The sequence below is a fragment of the Prionailurus viverrinus genome, chromosome D4 (genome assembly GCF_022837055.1).
Source record: "Prionailurus viverrinus isolate Anna chromosome D4, UM_Priviv_1.0, whole genome shotgun sequence".
Taxonomy (NCBI): domain Eukaryota; kingdom Metazoa; phylum Chordata; class Mammalia; order Carnivora; family Felidae; genus Prionailurus; species Prionailurus viverrinus.
In genome coordinates, this window is record NC_062573.1 from 11,672,752 (window position 1) to 11,691,224 (window position 18,473).

An 18,473-nucleotide genomic window follows, 5' to 3' on the forward strand; every position below is an offset into this window, starting at 1 on the left:
GTCAGACTAGAGGAAGGGGAGGAGGATTGGAGGGTGTGGGGCATTGTGACTAGCCTAGGGAATGCACAGAGGAGATAATGTTACATCAGGCCAGCGTTTTCCTCAAATTTTCATCATCTGCCTGCCACTTTTATGAGTTTCTACATATCGCCATACTGTAAACACTTGTTTTGTTTTGGTATCTTAGATTCACTTCTCATTGATAATATATTTGAAAACACCATATCATTTTGTAAAGGGAAAATGGGCACCAACTACCCTTAATAGAAAATTAAATGTAGGGGTGACTGGGTGGCTCAGTTGGTTAAGCATCTGACTTCGGCTCATGTCATGATCTCGTGGGTTGTGAGTTCAAGCCCTACGTTGGGCTCGGTGCTGACAGCTCAGAGCCTGGAGCCTGCTTAGGATTCTGAGTCTCCCTCTCTCTCTGCCCCTCCCCTGCTCATGCGCGCTCTCTCTCTCTCTCTCTCTCTCTCTCTCTCTCTCTTGCTCTCTCTCAAGAAAAAAATAAAGATTTTTTAAAAATTATAATAAAAAAAAGAAAATTAAATGTAAACATTTGATACAAGGGAAGAGAAAAAAGAACAAAAACAAAAAACAAAAACAGAAAACAATGCTATTCAATCCTAGTAGAGCCTGACACTCTGAGTTTAAAAAGGAGATTAGCAAGTGTTAGAGAAGTACTAAAGACACAGTCTCAAACCAAGACTTTCTTTTTTAAAGTAATCTGGAGGAGGGGAAGAGAATGAAAAAGAGAATCTAACTGCTTTTCCCAGTGTGATTCATTGTTGTTTAATGCTGTGTCTGTGATCGTCTTGAGTACCACCTCAAACCCTTTCTCCTTCCCCAGGGGAACTCCTTCTACACTTGGTAAACACTGTGTGTAGAGGAACTGAGAGAGTTTCCCTGTAGTTGAAGCAAAGTGTGTGACAGCAGGAGTGGGAAGGGATAAGAAGGGAGAGGTCAGCAGGGGCCAGTCCTGAATGCCCTTTAAGTAGGGTTAAAGAGTTTGGATTATCTCCCCAGGGTAATGAGAAGCTTTTCAAGTGTTTTTCAGAAGGGGGTGATATTAGCTGATCTTCAGGGAAGAAAGATGCCTCTGACTTGCTGTTGGAAACATGGAGAGGGGTCAAGACAGGAGGGAGGTAGTGAGGCTCTGGAGGCCGTTGTTATAATAATCCAGGGGAGACAGTGTGGTGTTCTGGGGCAGGGTGGTACTGGTGGCATTGGAGAGCATCATCTGACCTCCTGAAATACTTAGTTGGTAGCACTCTATGCTTTAAAAAGTTTTAAAATTACCCGGGTAAGCTGGGCAAAGTAGGGTATTCTCATGTTGTGGATGATAAGGAATTGGAGGCCCTGTGAGGTCAAGTGAACTGTCCATGGTTGCACAGAGTTTTATATGGAGGCTGATTCTGCCCTGAGCTCTTACCCTGAGCCCTTATAACACTTGAAATAACCCTCCAAGGATTTGAGGCCCTCAAGGGAACAGATGAGAGCTGGGATCTCTCCCTGGAATAGACGTTATCTGCCCATTGGGTCCTGGACTATAACTTTCTCTCTTTCACATGAAAGGAAGTTTCTTTAGATAAAAGCTAAAAGAGAGTAGACAGGCAGAAGCCCAGAGCCTCAGATGAAAGCCACTGTGTGAGTCATCTGGGCTGCCATCTTGCCCATGGTCAGGGAAAAGCATCCCACTTTATTGGCCTTTCCCACAGGGCTCAGAGAGTTTGGGTGGAAGGTAAACCAGAGCTCCACTCCTGACTTTGTCTTTATGACCTTCTGGGATCCTTTATGGCCCTCAAGGACATAAATCTTCTGGAGAGGCTGCCTGGCCGCCCACAGAGGTAGGACAACCCACTTGGTAATGGGCTCTGATAACCCCCCTAACCTCCAGCCAACCGGCCACCAGTCACTGTCCACCAGCCCCCGTTGGTATCACCCAGTTTCCTCACTCTTCAGTATTTCTAGTCTCTGGAGGGAATATGAGATTCCTTTAACATCCCACACTGGCATGTCCACAGGAACCAAGATGGCTGCATCCTAATCTATCCTGACAGTGCTAATGAACTCAGTGTATAACCTCGGGTTCTGGCTTTCTCTGGCTTTCAGTCTCCTCATCTATAAAATGATCAGGATGAACTAGGGCAGTGGTACTCCTTCTTTTAAGCAGTAGAAAATTTTTTTCTAAACAGATCCTATGTAGACCCCCATGTCTCAACTAGAATGCTACTTCCTCAGAGAATCCTCTAAGATTTCTACATATCTTCTCAGTCACATGCTCATGTTTTAATTTTCTGCATCATACCTATTAACTTTGGTATCTTATATTGCTTATGTGTTTACTCTTGTGTTATCTCTCTTCTGTACTACTATGGCAGCTTATGTGTGTTTAGTGATTCTTTATGTCCTACTCACTCTTGTAAGTAGGTGCTAAATTTACTTGTTAAATAATTGGATAATGTGTGGCTCAGATGGTTACACAGTTGTTCTGGTAGAAACTAGAGAGGGTGGTCTGGAGCTCCACCTGCTAGGTTTCCCTTTCAGACCCCCTTCCCCCAATCCCGAGGGACTCTTAAGTCTCTGTGAGCTATCAAAGATCTATAGGTCACAGTTGGTAACAACTAAATTCCATGAACCCTAAGGTCTCTCCAGCTCAAAAGTAGCAATAAAAAAATGCATTGTGCTTGCAAATATTAAGAGACCTGTGGAGACCACATTTCATTAATTTACTTATTCGTTGATTCACGTAATGTACTTACTATGTACCAGACTCTGTGCTATGGGCTGGAAATATATGAGTGAAGAAGACAGACCCTGCCTTAGAAGGAGCAGCATCTAGTGAGCAAAAGTCTGTAGGTAGTTGCAGTGAAGCATGTTACAAGAAGCATGCTGTAAAAAGGAGGGTGAGAAGCTGGTTTACTGCAGTGTTTCTCAAACTTTAATGGGCATGAGAATCCCGTGAAAGCCTTGCTAAAATTCAAATAGACTTAGTGGCTTAGGATGGGCCTGAGATTCTGCATTTCTAATAAGCTCTCAGGTGTGATGCCAGTGTTGCTCGTCCCAAAAGTACACTTTGAGTGACAGGGTTCTAGATGTGAACAGCTGGCACACCTAACCCAGAACTGGACCTCAAACAAGAATCCTTGGAGAAGACAGTGAAGTCTGTGCTTAGCATCAAAGGAGTCCTCCCATGGATGCTTTCATCAGAAGGAACAACCAATGCAAAGATGAGTTGGGGGATGGTAATTAAGAGGATACACTTAAGAAGTATAATTCTCATTGGGACAGAGAGTTCAAGGTGAGAGGGGGGAAAAGAACAAGGCTGGTGAGTTCAGCAGAGGGCAGATCATGATGGCTCCTGTGAGCTCTGTCCAGGAGTGTATTCTTTCCCCCAAAAAGCCAGGTAAACGTTTTAAACAGAGGAACAATTTGGGTAAATGTGCCATGACTCCGAAGGGTTCGCAAGTGTGCAAAGTATCAAAATGTAAAGGAGAGAGAGAGAGCAAGACACTGCCCTGGAGCCAGGAGCCTTGGGTTCCTGTCCTAGGTTTGCCACCCACTAGCTGCGTGACCTTGGAAAACCTCCATTCCCATTCTGGACCTCATTTGTAATGTAAAAGAGCTGGACTCCAAAGTCCCTTCCAGCTGGGAAGCGAAGAAACCAGAAAGCCCTCAAGGTCATAAAGACCAGAGAACAGGGACACCTTGACTGTCCTTTAGTCCAGCATGTTCTGTTTCTCAGGGACCTAGGTGGCCAGGGTGTTAAGAGCACTTCCCAGAACCACCGATACCATGGAATGAACTCTATCAGGAATCACCAAACCCCAAAATTTTCCATACTTCTCCTTAAAACTATAGTCATATACCCCCATAAAATTTGGTGACAAATTGGGCATCTCTTATCTCTGCCTAATAAATCTATCAGGCCATTGTCCTCCAGAGCCTGGCTCCTGTGGCAGCCATGGGTGCCACAAACAGCTACTCAGAGAAAACCTGCTGACACCCAGCTGGCCCAGCCATACGGTTTCTGTTAGACATGAGAAACTGAGCTCATAGGTGGCTAAGGACCAGAATTTGCTCCAATAGAATATACTTGACCACTCTTGGGCTTCTCGATGATCCTCTCAGCCACGTATGGCTGAGATGACAGAATAGGAAGAAGAGAGCAAGCACTTGAAGGGATTTTGTTTCAGTGAATTGATCTTTCTGGACTATAATGATATATTTACTGTCTCAGCCCCTCTTGCTTCCATGGCAGACATTGCTAATACATCACAGAAATCATTACAGACTTGGTTTAGCCTAGGATTTTTCTCAACATAGCAAGATAGGCCTTTCCTATCTGAGAAGAGTTGGCATATCCCATGAACCATGGTTGCTGCATCCATAGTGAAAATAATCAAACTCGATGTCATTCTTTCAATTCAAGATTATATTAACCCTTTCCTTAGCTATCAGGGATTAAGTCTTTTGGAATTTCTAGGATATTTTGAACAAGAGCAAACTTAGGCTTCTAGGGCCATATTCCTATGATCTCACATGCACTTTTAATCTTTTTTGTTGTTGTTGCATGTTTTGACATTTCTGGAATCAGGATGGACGGTGAACAATGGATGTGCACATTAAGTGTTATATTCTTTCTCCTTTTCTTGAAAGGCTATTATTAAATCAGTGGCATTTCTTATAATTGAAGATGCTTCAGGGTGGATAAATACAAAACACAGGATGACCTTGAACAAGTGTTCTATGGATCAGTGTTCCCACTGGTAGTATAGCAAGGTTGGCTGCTATTTTGTAGTCTGTTTCTGTTCCACACTGAAATCACTGGGTTGGTTGAGACTCTGTCATTCTTACCATCAGTTAAGGAATGAATTCTTGGGAAGGTCTTATGGTTTCTTGTGAGAGAATAAGGAGAAGACAAAACATAAATATTTTCACTCTTATAAATCACATTTTAAAGCTGATGTTGAAGATCTATATCAAGACAGCAGTATTGAGCTACTTGTTTTCTGTTTTGTGGAACTGGTCTGAGGCTAGATGCTGAAAGTAACCTCATTGAACTACCGCAACGCCATGAAACCATGGTTTCATTGCTCAGATTCATCATACCAGCTACAAAAATATATGTGTATATACACAGGTTTTCAAAATGGAAAGAACTTACTGTATTTTGTTCTAAAAGTAATTCTTGCTCATTCTGTAGCATCTACATGATGTAGATGTATATAAAGTGGAAAGTGAGAATTTTGCACTCTGAATTCCATAATCCCAACCCAGAGATAAAGTCATTAGCAGTGTGCACATACCTTTCTAGATATGACTTGGATAAGAAAATGAATAGGGATGCTGATACAGGCTTAAGGATATACCTGTATCTACAACCAGAGCACAATTTTCACCAACTCTGCTATGTACAACAAATAGATACACCATGTTCTGCTGTCTCTTTATACTTAATAGGTCTTTTCTCTTGGATGCACATGTACTGTGTTATCTGGGTAGGCCCTTTAGCCATGCAATTATTTGAATGTACTATATGTTACTTGAGTCTTCTGTTTAATACCAACTAGGTTTCTTCCAAATGCTTTGCTGTTATAAACAACTCTGTATAAACATTTTGCCCACCTGGCCATATTATTTCCCTAGGTCCACATGGATGCTCAAATGCCATTCCATTCCTTTTATCAATTCCTGCTAGAGAATTTTGGATTTTGAAAGCTGAGTCCTGAGAATTTCCTCAGTTCAAGTCAGTTCACTCTTATTAATTCCTTCTACATTGTCCAAGAAGCAGGTGGAAGATACTAGTTGAGCACTATTATGGGCGAGGTCATTTACATCTCATTTCATCTCCTAAACCGTCGATTCTGAAGATTAAGCAACAGGGAATCACTGGAATTAAGTAAATTGTTTAAGGTTACATAGCTAATAACTGCCAGAGGCCAAATTCAAAATAAACTCAAAATGCAAACTTCAAACCAGCGTCCTGTCCATTATAACACATTGCATCCCAAGATATGTACACAACTAAGGCAGAATATATTATATATCTCAACAGAGAAATAAAAAGCTTCAGCAGCAAAGGGTAAAAGATGACTTATGATAGCTGGGAAGTTCTGGAAGACTTCCTGAAGGTGAAATTTCAGCATGACTTTGAAGCAAGAACAGAACTTCAGCAAATGTGGTCCTCTTACGTCAGGAACTCTGTGCCTTGGCAGTTGTGTCACATCTATTGTGAAGTTCTCTTCAGATGCCCACCAGATGGTATCTGTGAATCAACCCCTTGATTCTTGTCAGTAAAAAACAAACAAGAACCACATAAGTCTTCTCCACTTTCTACTACCATTAGAGTCTGCTATGGTCTGAATGTTGTATCCCCCCAAAATCCATAGATTCAAAAACTAATGTCCAAGGTGATAGTATTAAGAGATGGGATCTTTGGGAGTTGATTAGGTCGAGAGGTTGAATCCCTTAGGAATGGGATTAGTACTCTTATAAAAAGAGGGACCAGAGAGATTCTTTGCCCCTTCGCCATGTGGAGGCACAGCAAGAAAGTACCATCTGTGGACCAGGAAGCTAGCCCTCACTAGCTACCGCACAGCACATGTCCTCAGTGCCATGATCCTGGACTTCCCAGCTTTCAGAACTGTGAGGATTAAATCTCCATTGTTTATAAATGACACAGTCTGTGGTATTTTGTTATAGCAGCCCAAACAGACCAAGACAGACTCCTTTCTAAAACTTACTTGATTTGATCATCTCTAGTGATATGGAGATATGGAAGGGTCCATTCTAGATTTCAAGGATTCTAGTTTTAAGTTTTTTATAATATTGAGTCAAAATTCACCTTCTGTTAATTTTGGAGCAATATCATTGATAACACTGAGGTGCCTTGCAACAGCTCTAGATGCTCTTCTCACACTCTGTTAGCCCTGGTCAAACCATATGGCCAGCCCAAGCCTCACTTTTACCACCTAAAGACTGGGACTGAAGTATGAACTCTAAAATTGTGGTGAGGATTATATTTAATTTCAGGTTTTTTTTTTCTTCCCACTAGTCTTCATTTATTAGAACAACATAGCCATTTGCCTGAATTCTCCCTTCAGAGGACACATTCCATTCCTGCTTTCCACACTTCCTCATTAAGACTTGCTTTTGAGACAAGCTTCAGCATCATGGTCTGGCTACAGTTTGCACATGTCCCTCTTACCAGAAGTGACCGGGGTTCTCCAGATGTGGCCTGACCAGGGCAACATGAATGAAGTCATTCTTTCTCTTAATCTGCGCTATCCATTTTTGGAGGTTGTGTCCCGTTTTTGTGCAACCACGTCATGCCCTCGACTCTCATTAAGCTTGAGGTCAGCTAACACAGAGACGTTTGAGCTCAACTAAAGGAGATAGGGAGGAGGGGGAGAGGCCAATAGGAACATTTCCCTACTGCCTCTTTTTCCCCCCTCCATTCCAGGGCCCCCTTAGAAATTAGGTCTGTATCCACTAACTGTGTCAACAGCTGATTGGGTAATGGTGCTGGGAATAGAATGGTCGGTCAAAGGTTCTATAGTTCCCGGAGAAGTGGCATTGGAACTCAGCCCCTGACTCCTCCACAAGCCATTCCTGTCTCAGCCTTGCCCGCTAATACAACCATAAATTAATGTGCACTGTCACTCCTTCACCTCTGGCTTCCTATCCCAGCAGGCCTGGGTCCTGTCTCCAATGAGGAAGATTTCATTTCCGGTATTTGAGAAAAGTGGTCATTCTGACCTATGATTCCCTCTCCAGGGAAAGCTTGGAGCATGCCTGGCCTTTGATTTATGGATCTCCATTGCCTACAAATTTATTACCCAGCTCTCTCACCTTTGGTCTCTCACTCCCCCTCCTCTTCTCCGGCCTTTGAGCACCTCCAATCCTTGTCTCCATGGTGTCCCCTTCTGAGTTCTCCTGTGTTTGTTGGCTAAATGCAAGCCAAAGTCTGAGGCAGTGTGTGCTGTGGACAAAGAGCAGGGGATAGTTAAGTGAACTGGCACCAGTTTAGTGCCTATTGAGTACAAATTTCTGTGCTGGATGCCTACAGCAGTCATTCATTTCAGCCTAACAGCAGCCCTACAAAATAAGCATCTCTAATCCCATTTTACAAATGAGGAAACAGACTTACAGAGAAGTGACTTACCCTAATGGTTTCTGAAGCCTATGTCCTTTCTACTACAGTATGCTACTTTGAACCTTGGCTAACATTTACTGAGAGTAATCAAATTACTCAGCTCATCTCATTCCCCCCAGAACACTGTTATTACTCTCGTTTTACTGATGTGGTAACTAAGATCACCACTGAAGAACTTCCTAATGATCCACATGCTGTTAAGTTATAGAGCTAGGGTTTGACTCTGAGACTCCAGGCCCAGATATTTAAATTCAGCTTTGTACAACCAAGAGCTCTGGTTCTTGCTCTGCCTTTGTTACTAACTTAAGGTGTTCCTTTAGACCGAGTATTTTCTCACTCCAAACCTCAGTTTCCCCATCCATTCAAAAGGAGGCTTGGTTCATTGGAGTTCCAGAATTCTCCCTGAGGAAATGGCTGGGCCTTTGGAGACAAAGCCTTTGGACATGTTGAAGGGATTCCCCTTTCCAACCTCATTTTATATCCGTGCCTTGTTTTTGTGACTGTCTGAACCAGACAGTCACTCTCCATTGCCCCTAAAATATAACACTTCCCCAGGGCTTTGAAGAGTCTAGATGGTCTGAGATCTGAAAAACTGACTAGTCTCTTATCCATTCTTTGCACTAACCATTTCAAAGTTCTGGTTGTTCATGCTCTTGGTAATCTAACTTTGGATGGGCTCTTTCCTCTGCCTCCCCATCTACCTTAAAAACCTGTCTCATCATTGAAGTCCTAGTGTAGTTGTTAAATCCCTTGGAAAGATTTCTGAGCCCCCAAACTAATGATTAGGTATCCACTTTATTCCTATTTCTGTCTGTCTCCTGCCACTGACTTGCAAAGGTGCCCAAGGCTTATACCAGTACAGAAACAGTGATGATGAGGGGCAATGGTGGGGGTGGTACTTTCTACCCTGTATCGGGGACTTACAATGTGCCAAACACATTTCTAAGGGTTTTGTGTGTATTAACTTCTGTAATCCTCGCTATAACTTTATGAGGTTGGCAAATGTCGCTCCCTTGTTATAAATGAGGAAGTGGAAAGAGGACGCAGCTTTTTAAAAGCACAGAAAAAGCAAACCAGCACCCTTAAGTGTGATGATAGGAAACACTTGACTCCTGGATGTGTGCCCTACCTGGTTTCTTGCTGCCAGGCTTGTCCTTCCCCCAATTCGGTTCTCCTCAAGGCATCCAGGAACGTTTTTAAATAGTCCAGCTCTGAATCTGTTACTTGGCAGCTTGAAACCCTTTGATAACTCCCCTACTTGCCTTCCAGACTACCAATCTAGATAACACTTATTGAGGGCTTGTTATAGATTCATTAATGCTTTTTTTTTTTTTTAATGAGTCTATGTGGTAGATAACAAACATTATTCCCATTTCATGGATAAGGAAATGGAGTCACACCTGGTTAAACAATTCCCTCAATATCAGAGCTAGTAGGTGGCTGAGCCAGGATTTGAACCTGAGCAGTCAGGCTCTAGATCCTGAATGGTGCACCATTACTTGGTACAACCAACTTCCCAGTTCCTGAGTTCTAATGGCTGGCTCCTGCCACTTTGCCAGTTTTCCCACTGTGTCCCCACTTACCACATGGCATTCCAACTGTAAATCCTCAGAAATTCAACGTAATCACTTATCTTTATGCCTTTCCCTATCCCTCCTGTTATGTCTTTGTCTTCTTTGACCCCTATTCATTTATGAGACTCAATACAATTTGCCCTTCTACTAGGAAGCCTTCTTGGATATCCCCAATCCTACGTAGGCACCTTCCTCTGCTTCCTCCCGGCCCCCATGCCTCCTCCTATCATTCTCCTTTTTGTCATTGTCCATCTGTTGGTCTTTCACACTGAATAGGGAGCGCTCTCATAAAATAAATGCTCAGTAAATGAGCAGTCAATAGCATTATCTCCTTTAACTTCACAACAGTGCCATTTTTCAAGTGAAGAAATGGGTTTAGAGACGTTAAGTAAATTTCCCAAGGACACAGAGCTATTAAGGAACAGAGCAAGGACTCAAACCAGAAGAGAGAAACGTACTCCTCAAGCTCTTCTTTGGCCTGCCAGGGGAGAGAGAGGTCTGTGGGCAGAGTGGCAACTCGAGTGTGATTATGAAGCTATGAATTCTTGGCACCTCAGGAAATATTCCACCCAAGTGGTGAACTATACAAAGAGGACTTTTTGAAAGGTACCTCATAAATTGTGCCCACAAAACATACACACGTAAGCCCGGCCCTTTTCCAGTCGCCATGCAGGTGCCTGACACAGTCTCCCACTTGTGGGGTATGTTGTCGTAAAATGCCCTCCCTCCTGGGGTCTCAGAGGGGCATGGAGAGGACAGCATGAGAGAGCTGTTCACTCAGCCCTTGGGTATCTTGAAGATGGTGAAACCTAGAGAAAACTGGATTCTACATGGAGATGGACACCTTGATAGTGACACTAGTCTATGGTGGGATCCGGGAAGAGGATGCCCCTTTTCCTCTCTCAGTCTCAGTTTTCACATCTTCAATGACAGTAGGTGAGACCAGGTCACTGGTTCCCAGTTGGGGTGATTCCCCCCTCCCTCACCTCCAAGAGGAGAATTTACAATGTCTATAGACAATTTCATTGCTAGGACTGGGGCAAAGGAGTGCTATTGGTACTTAACGGGCAGAGGCCCAGAGATTCTGCAAAACTTCCTACCAGACAGCCTCCACAACAGCAAATTATCTGGCTCAAATGTCAATAGTGCCATCATTGAGAGACCCAAGGATCTCAGAGATCCTCTCTAGCTTAATCTTCTATGCAGCCATCAGACCTCCTCAATGATCCTCTTTCTGGTGCTGGATAAAGGACTCCAGATAAATTACTCATGATGATCACCACAGCACAGGGTGATTCTTGTTTAGACTAGTGTTCAGTATGACCCTGATCCCAAGATACTATCATAACAATTCTTGGTAATTGTAGGTATCATTTATTGGGAGCTTACTCTGTGCCAGGCTTTGGCCCTTTCTCATGGTAAATCTTAACCACAAACTTGTGAAACTAAGACCATCCTCACTGTTTTAGAGATGACAAAAACAAGATCTAGAGAAATCTGATTTGGGAACTTACCTATTAAGGCTTTGATGAAAGATCTCCAAATTTCCTGCCTGTAAGAATAGGGTATGAGAGGGGCACCTGGGTGGCTCAGTCAGTTAAGCATCTGACTCGATCTTGGCTCAGGTCATGATCTCATGGTTCATGAATTCGAGCCCTGTGTCAGGCTCTGTGCCAGCGCAGAGCCTGCTTATGATTCTCTCTCTCTCCCTCTCTCTCTCTGCATGCTCTCTTTCTCTTTAAAAAAAAAAAAAAAAAAAGAATAGAGTATCAGAGAATAGAGAAACACAAAAGCAGAAGTTAGAGAGGGACTTCATGGGTATCAGACCTAGATTCGAATGCCCAGCCCCAACGGTCAACTTGATGTTTGACCTTGGTCATGCAATGTCATTTCTCTGAGCTGTGGGCTCTACTCCCATTCTGTGTGAGTGGAAAGAACAGTATGTTCAGGGCTGTTGTGAAGATTAAATAAAACTGTTAAATGTATGCAAAGCACTTACTCTGTGCCTAGCATGGCTAGTGTCAATAAATTTTAGTTGTGATTGTGGTTTCTGTGTATGATTATTATAATAATTTCTCCTTGGTCAGAGCCCTAAGGCTGGTGACTTCATAACTCCTGGGACTCTCTTTTCTTGGAAATGAAAATGCTGGATCAAAGGTTCTATGTCACTTTCATTCTTTACACATTGCACAGTTGAAGAGGACAGATTCTGAGGTGATTTTCAAATGGGTGTTTGAAATATCACACTCAGGCCAGTAATGGTTAGGAGGTTGTTGGGACAGGAAGTCCTCATTTCTCTTGTCGACCTTTATTCACCGTCAAAGGCTTAAGCTTTGATCTGGGCTTCATTCTTCATCGCTGTCTCGTCCTGCCTTTCAGGAAGGCCCACCTGATCCTGCGGCGACTGGAGAGGGTGAGCGGTCACTGCTCCAGCCTCCTGCGAAGCGCCTACATCCAGAGCCGTGTGGACACCGTGCCCTACCTTTTCTGCCGCAGCGAGGAGGTCCGGCCTGCGGGTATGGTGTGGTACAGCATCCTCAAGGACACCAAAATCACATGCGAGGAGAAGATGGTGTCCATGGCCCGAAACACGTATGGGGAGTCCAAGGGCCGGTGAGGGAGGGTACTGCCCTCCATGAGCACAGAGACTCTCCATGGGAGGGGGAGCCCTACTCTCGTGGATCCTGGGGCCTGGGGGGGGCTGGGGGACAGCTGAGGATGGGCCTGGCAGATGAGGCTTGCCAGCGAGGCCAAAGCAAACTCTTTCTCTTGTGGATAGCTGACAGAGAACTTTGTAACTGCTGGAATTATCCGGTTTTTTTTTTCTCTTTTATTTTTTCTAAGATATTATTTGACTATCCAAGTCTCTCCTTTTTAAACATTTTCTTATGGATGGCGGCGGTCAGTCCCGGGGGAGGGGCTTTCAGGTGGAGACCAAGCGGCCTTTGCTCTTCTTCCTTCCTCCTGCCACACTCAGCTTCCTTCCCACAGTGGGCCCTGGAGGAGACCCATGGAGAGACAATCTGACCTCTTCAGCATCAGGAAGGAGGCCCCGAGGATTGTTGCAGTGAGGAAGCTTGGGTCTTAATGGCTTTTCATTTTCCAGACACTACTGGGTTTGCAGGATCCCTGCCTCTTCCTGCTGCCTGTGGGCCTGGACAGAGTCCCTGCAGCACTTTCCATGGATTAAAAATTCTTATTGTCTCTCTTTCTGCTTGGGTAGTGTTTCTTGCCCCTGGGGGACCTCTGTGTATTCACTCAACAGATATCTATTGATTACCTACTATATGCCAGCCACTGGGCGTGCAACGGAAGAGTGAGAAGCTCCCTGCTCTCGGACCGTACAGTCCCTTGGAGATTATAGAGAGGTGGGTCAGTGAATTCAGGCTGCAGTAGGGGGTTCTTAACTCCTTGCTGGGTCATGAGACAAACTAGTGCTTCAAGGAAGTGCTTCCTTGAAAAAGTGATGCCTAAAGCCCAAAGGACAGGAGGGGTAATCCAAAGAGAGTGGGGAGGAATGAGATGGGCCACCAGGAACATTGAAAACCCAGAGATAAGAGAAAACGGAACACATTCCGGGGCTGAAAGCACTTCCCATGAGAATAAAGACCCAAATAGCCAGAGGGCAAGCTGGGGCTAGGCAGAGTGTTGGAAGCTTTGGACAAAAAGTTGGACCATATTTGAAGTTACTGAGAGGTACCAAAAAATGTTAACAAAGTGAAATACCAAGCTTGCTCTTTAAGAAAAACTGTTTTGGCCGCAGAAGTGGAAATGGGGCCAGAGAGAAGGCCCCAAAGAGGCCCCAAAGAGGCTATTGTTATTTTCCAGGCAAGAAGCAATGGCAGTTTGGATATTGAGGTCATGGGGAGACATTCTGCCATTGTTTTATTTATTTATTTATTTATTTATTTATTTATTTATTTATAAGTTAATTTTGAGATAGAGCTCACTAGTGGGGGAGAGGCAGAAAGAGATGATCCCATGCAGGCTCCCTATTGCCAGCGTGGAACCCGACATGGGGCTTGAACTCGCAAACCATGAGATCACGACCTGAGCTGAAGTTGGACGCTTAACCATCTGAGCCACCCAGGCACCCCATTTTTTTAAGTGTTTATTTATTTTTGAGAGAGAGAGAGACAGGGCACGAGCGGGAGAGGGGCCCTGAGAGAGGGAGACACAGAATCCAAAGCAGGCTCCAGGCTCTGAGCTGTCAGCACAGAGCCCAACATGGGGCTCAAACCCAAGAAGTGTGAGATCCTAACCAAAGCCTGAGTCAGGGGATACTTAATTAACCAACTGAGCCACCCAGGCACCCCTGGAGTCTCCTTTAAAAAAGCAAATGAACTGTTTCCAGTGTGTTACCTGGGAGGGTAGAGTGCAAAGAGGCCTTATAGAGTCTTAACTTTCTGGTAAAAGCTCACAGGAGCTAGCTCTGCAGAAGAAGTAAGCATGTGGTCAGGTATCTCATTATGCAAGGATGACACCTGTTCAAGAGAGGAGAGTAAGGCACTGTGGGAATTCAGAGAGGTGTAAAATATAAGCAGTTGAAACTATGCCTACTTCTCAGTTTTGATGAGTGCCTATGAGGTCAACAGTCCCATTCCTGAAAACCTACATACTGAGTCCCCCGCAACCACTCCACCCCAACTCTACTACACATGGGGAAACAAAGCACAGAGAGATTCTTCCAGACAACTCAGTGCCTAGAGGTCTGCTCAAATTCTAGCAATCTAAGCTCAAGGATACTCTTTCAAGAAGTTTCATTATTACTGGATTTACGTTTCTGCAAGTATGTAGGTGGAGTTTAGATGAATAAATTTCTCCTGCAGTGTTGCCGACTCCTCCTCCTAGGCATAATATTTTCAGAGAGGAACCAACATGGTAAAAAAAGAAAAAAAGAAGAAGAAAAGAAAAGTCATAGTTGCATTCATTGAACACTTGCCTGCCTTTGTCTGTGGCCTTATCTTAGTTTTGGTGTAATAGGATACTGGTATAAACAACACCGATTTGTTTCTCATAGTTCTGGCACTGGGAAGTCCAAGATCAAGGTGCTGGCAGATTCAGTGTCTGGTGAGAATCTCCTGGTTCATAAACAGCTATCTTTTTGCTGTGTCCTCACAGGCCAGATGGGAAGAGGGAGCTCCCTGGGGTCTCTTTCATAAAAGCACTAATCCCATTCAAGAGGCTCCACCCTCAAGACCTAATCACCTCCCAGAGGCCCCATCTCCTAATACCATCACCCTGGGGATTAGGTTTCAACATAGGAATTTCAGGAGGACACAAATATTCAGTGTATAACATTGCCACATGCCAAGCCCTGTTCTAAATTCCTCTCGTGTATGCCCTTTCCTAAAACCTAGGTCCCTGGCCTTTGCTGAGTCACTCCATTATCATAGCTTTCCATTGTCTTGACCCAACCCAAAGGAAAAATTAGCCTAACAGTTGCAGAAACTCCCCAGTGTGCTGAGACCATGGTGTGAGCCTAATTAAGTTGAATCTGTCTCTGTCGCCATTCACTAGCTATTACTTGGGTAAGTAATTTGCCGTCAGAACCTCTGTTTCCTCATCAACAAAATGGGGTTAGTAATAGTTCCACCTTATGAGGTTATTATGAAGCTTGACCAAGAAAGTGACTGTAATGTATTCAGTACAATGTATAGTAGGGTCATTTCTTCTTTTATTAGATTATATGCACAACTCTTTGAATCTTGGAGAGAGAAGTAGGAAGCTTTGTTTGGGAGAGGCCTAAGGAATTCTGATTAAGAGAAGGAATTTTAAAAAAGAGAGAGAAGGGATTAATGATTAGCAGTCCTGTGCGATGTGTGAACTGTAAAGAGTATCAAAAGTTTAACTCAGGGTAAAGCAGCTGTGATGGCAGAACCCAACACAGTGCAAAAGCTGCAAAGAGAGGTGTGTGGCTTCTCTGAGGCCTTCACAGACAGCTGTGGCCTCTGGATAGCTGCCTGGTTGGCCGAAGTTGGCTGACCCCTGAGTGTGCCATCACATATGTGTGATGCCACCACAATATGTGCTATCAGCCTGTCCCCAGCTCATTCTGCTGCTCATGCCCTCTCTAGTTTTAAACCCCTTTTCCTGGCACTGTGGAGCCTTGCTGCTCCTCGCAGCCCCCATCAGGCTCTCCAGAGGGGGATTCCAGAAGCTTGGAGAGACAGGTGTGTGTCTGTGTGTTGCCATGGCGGGAAAGTTAGTTGGACCAATGTCTGTTAAGATGTTTCATTAGGGAAAAAAAAGAAAAAGAAAAGAAAAATTCTTGAAGTGCACCTGAGGCTGCTGGGTTTGGTGCCCTGGCCTCCACACAGTCAGATGATTCATGTGCTGCCATGGAAAATGCCCAGGGAGCTCACCTCCCACTGTGCTGGCAATGTGGGACTTTTCATATGGTGTCCTCCACTGAATAAAGAAGGTGTGTATCAGAGGTGCACAGGGAATCACCCCTAGATGATTTTCTCCTCCTGTATGGTTGAGGAATTACTTCCCTAGGCAGGCTTCATGACAAAGAGGAGGGGACTGCATAGACAAACGCTGGTAACTACTATTTCGAGAGTGCTCATCACATCAGTGACTACACACTTATCTCACTTAACCACATGCAAAATAACCATGTTACTGCCATTTTCCAGTTAAAGAAATTGAGGTTTAAACCACTTGAATAACCTGTTCCAAATTCTGTAGTTAGTTATGGTCTTGAGATATTGACATCTAAACTTGGACAGACTAAGTAATTCAAACCAGTGATAACTGTGCTTCCTACAACAAATGGATGGTGCCCCTCTTCCCCATCCTAAGTCAAAAGCTAAATCCCTCTACCTTCCAGCCAATGCCTGAGGACTGATTTCCAGGTTTAGAGTGCTGCGATGAACACGACCCAAAGTCTGCCTTTAAGAAACTCTTGGAACTTAGCTAACTAAAGGTAGTGTGATAAAATCAGACACTTTGGAGTCAAGCCAATCTGGGTTTAAATATTGGTGGTACAATTTACATCGAGGAGGGGTTGGTCCTTGAGAGAAATTTATAAGTCACACTCAACAGGTCTTGCTAATTAAGAGGCTCAAGTTAGCTGACATTAACCTCTCTAAGCCTCACTTTCTTCATCTATGAAGGGGATAAATACATTGCCTCAAAGAACTGTTGGAAAGATTATATTAGCTAATGTATGTAAAGCCATTAGGTGCTTGAAAACAAAAACTCTCAGTAAATAGTTATTACAGCAGCTTATGTAGGTGAGAAAAGGATAGACAAGATTAACTCTGCCAAGGAAGGGCAGGCATCAGGAGAGCCTTCACAGTCAAAGGATGTGTGAGAGTTCAGTGAGGAGAGCAGTAGAGGAACAGCCCTATGGATAGAGAGACCAACATATCTATGAAAGAGTACGCCATATTTGAGACACGGCGAGAAATTGCTATGGACTGAAAGATGGGGGCTGTTTGGAGAGGTTGGCAGAGCTGAACACCTTGGCCATTGGAAGGCACTGGATTGAAAGCAGGGTGTGACATAGGCAGACAAGCATTTTGGAAAAACCCCTCTGGCTGCAGAGTAGGAAAGTAGAGAGAAGGGAAGGAGCCAAAGGCACAGAGACTAGGTAAGGTCGGGTAGAGTAAAATAGTTTGGGATGGGCTGGGGTAGGAGAATAGATAAATGTTTAGAGGAAGATGAGGTTGCCTGAGCTGGGGTCGTTGTGATAGTGCGGCTGGATCTGGGCAGTATTAAGGAATTTGACTCAGCAGGACTTGCTAACTAAGAGGTCTGGGAACTTGGGTCTTCCCAGTCCCCTCTGGTGTCGAGTATTAGAGCAGGAAGAACATGGAGCCTGAAGTGGGTGATAAATCCACTTGGGCTCAATGGACAGTGCATGGATGAGGCATAATTTGTATCATACAGATACAGTAAGCAGAATTTAAGAAAAAAAGAATACCATTTAGCTTTAGGTGGAAACCATGCATGGACCTATGTGTAACTGCATGAATGTGCTATGACTTCCAAATGCAAGTATGTGAACCATAGTGAGGGGCTGTGTAAAGCCAGTGTAGATGTTTTGGGAAAAGTTTGTAAACTTAAGAGTGCTAGGTTCTTCCTCTTCATCATCTTCTCCTTCCCTCTCCTCCTCTTCCCTTTCTGCTCCTCCTCCTCCCTCTTTTTCTCATTTCCAGTCTAACCTTTATGGAAGAGTGGTTGGGTGGCCTTTAGCAAGCCATTCACCCTCTGTGGGCCTCAGGTTCTCCATATGCCCCCACCACACTGGGGAAGATGTGCCATGGGCATGAGGGATTATATTAGATAATAACTTATGTACAAAAAACACTTTTTTCTTCTCTGTCCTTTTTACCTTCATTGCCTTCTGTTGAGGTTAACGATGGGACAATGGATGGCTCCATTTGGCCAGTCTAGAGAAGGTTAAGGTCCCAAAAAGTCTGGAGCAGAGTCTGGATCCCCATCCAACTCTCCTGGCCTAGAGACAACTGAGATCCCTCTCATGGTCATACAAGACACTAGTGGTTAAGGGCCCAACAACCTTGGGCGAATGATAACCTCTGCATGCCTTGGTGTCCTCCTCTGCCGATTAGGAGAAATAATAGCAGCCCTCATAAGATTTTAGTGAGAATGGGTCGACATATGTCAGATACCTAGAATAGTTCCCATGGTGTAACAAGTACTATATAAGTGTTAGTTGTCACTGTCATTCTTGTACTCAGCACCATACTTTATTGACAGCCACACTGAAA

General features: G+C 44.1%; 1 protein-coding gene across 5 annotated transcripts in view; it reads left to right on the top strand.

Annotated features, from left to right (window-relative positions):
• The window catches only part of ASTN2 (astrotactin 2), an 876,392-nt gene extending 863,456 nt beyond the window's left edge, over positions 1–12,936 (top strand). For all 5 annotated transcript variants that reach the window (XM_047831063.1, XM_047831064.1, XM_047831066.1 and 2 more), the window contains one exon: positions 12,112–12,936. In XM_047831063.1, the coding sequence (XP_047687019.1) occupies positions 12,112–12,349 (238 nt within the window). In that variant the 3' untranslated portion in view covers positions 12,350–12,936. The remainder of the gene's footprint in view (positions 1–12,111) is intronic.
• Positions 12,937–18,473: the final 5,537 nt, after the last annotated feature.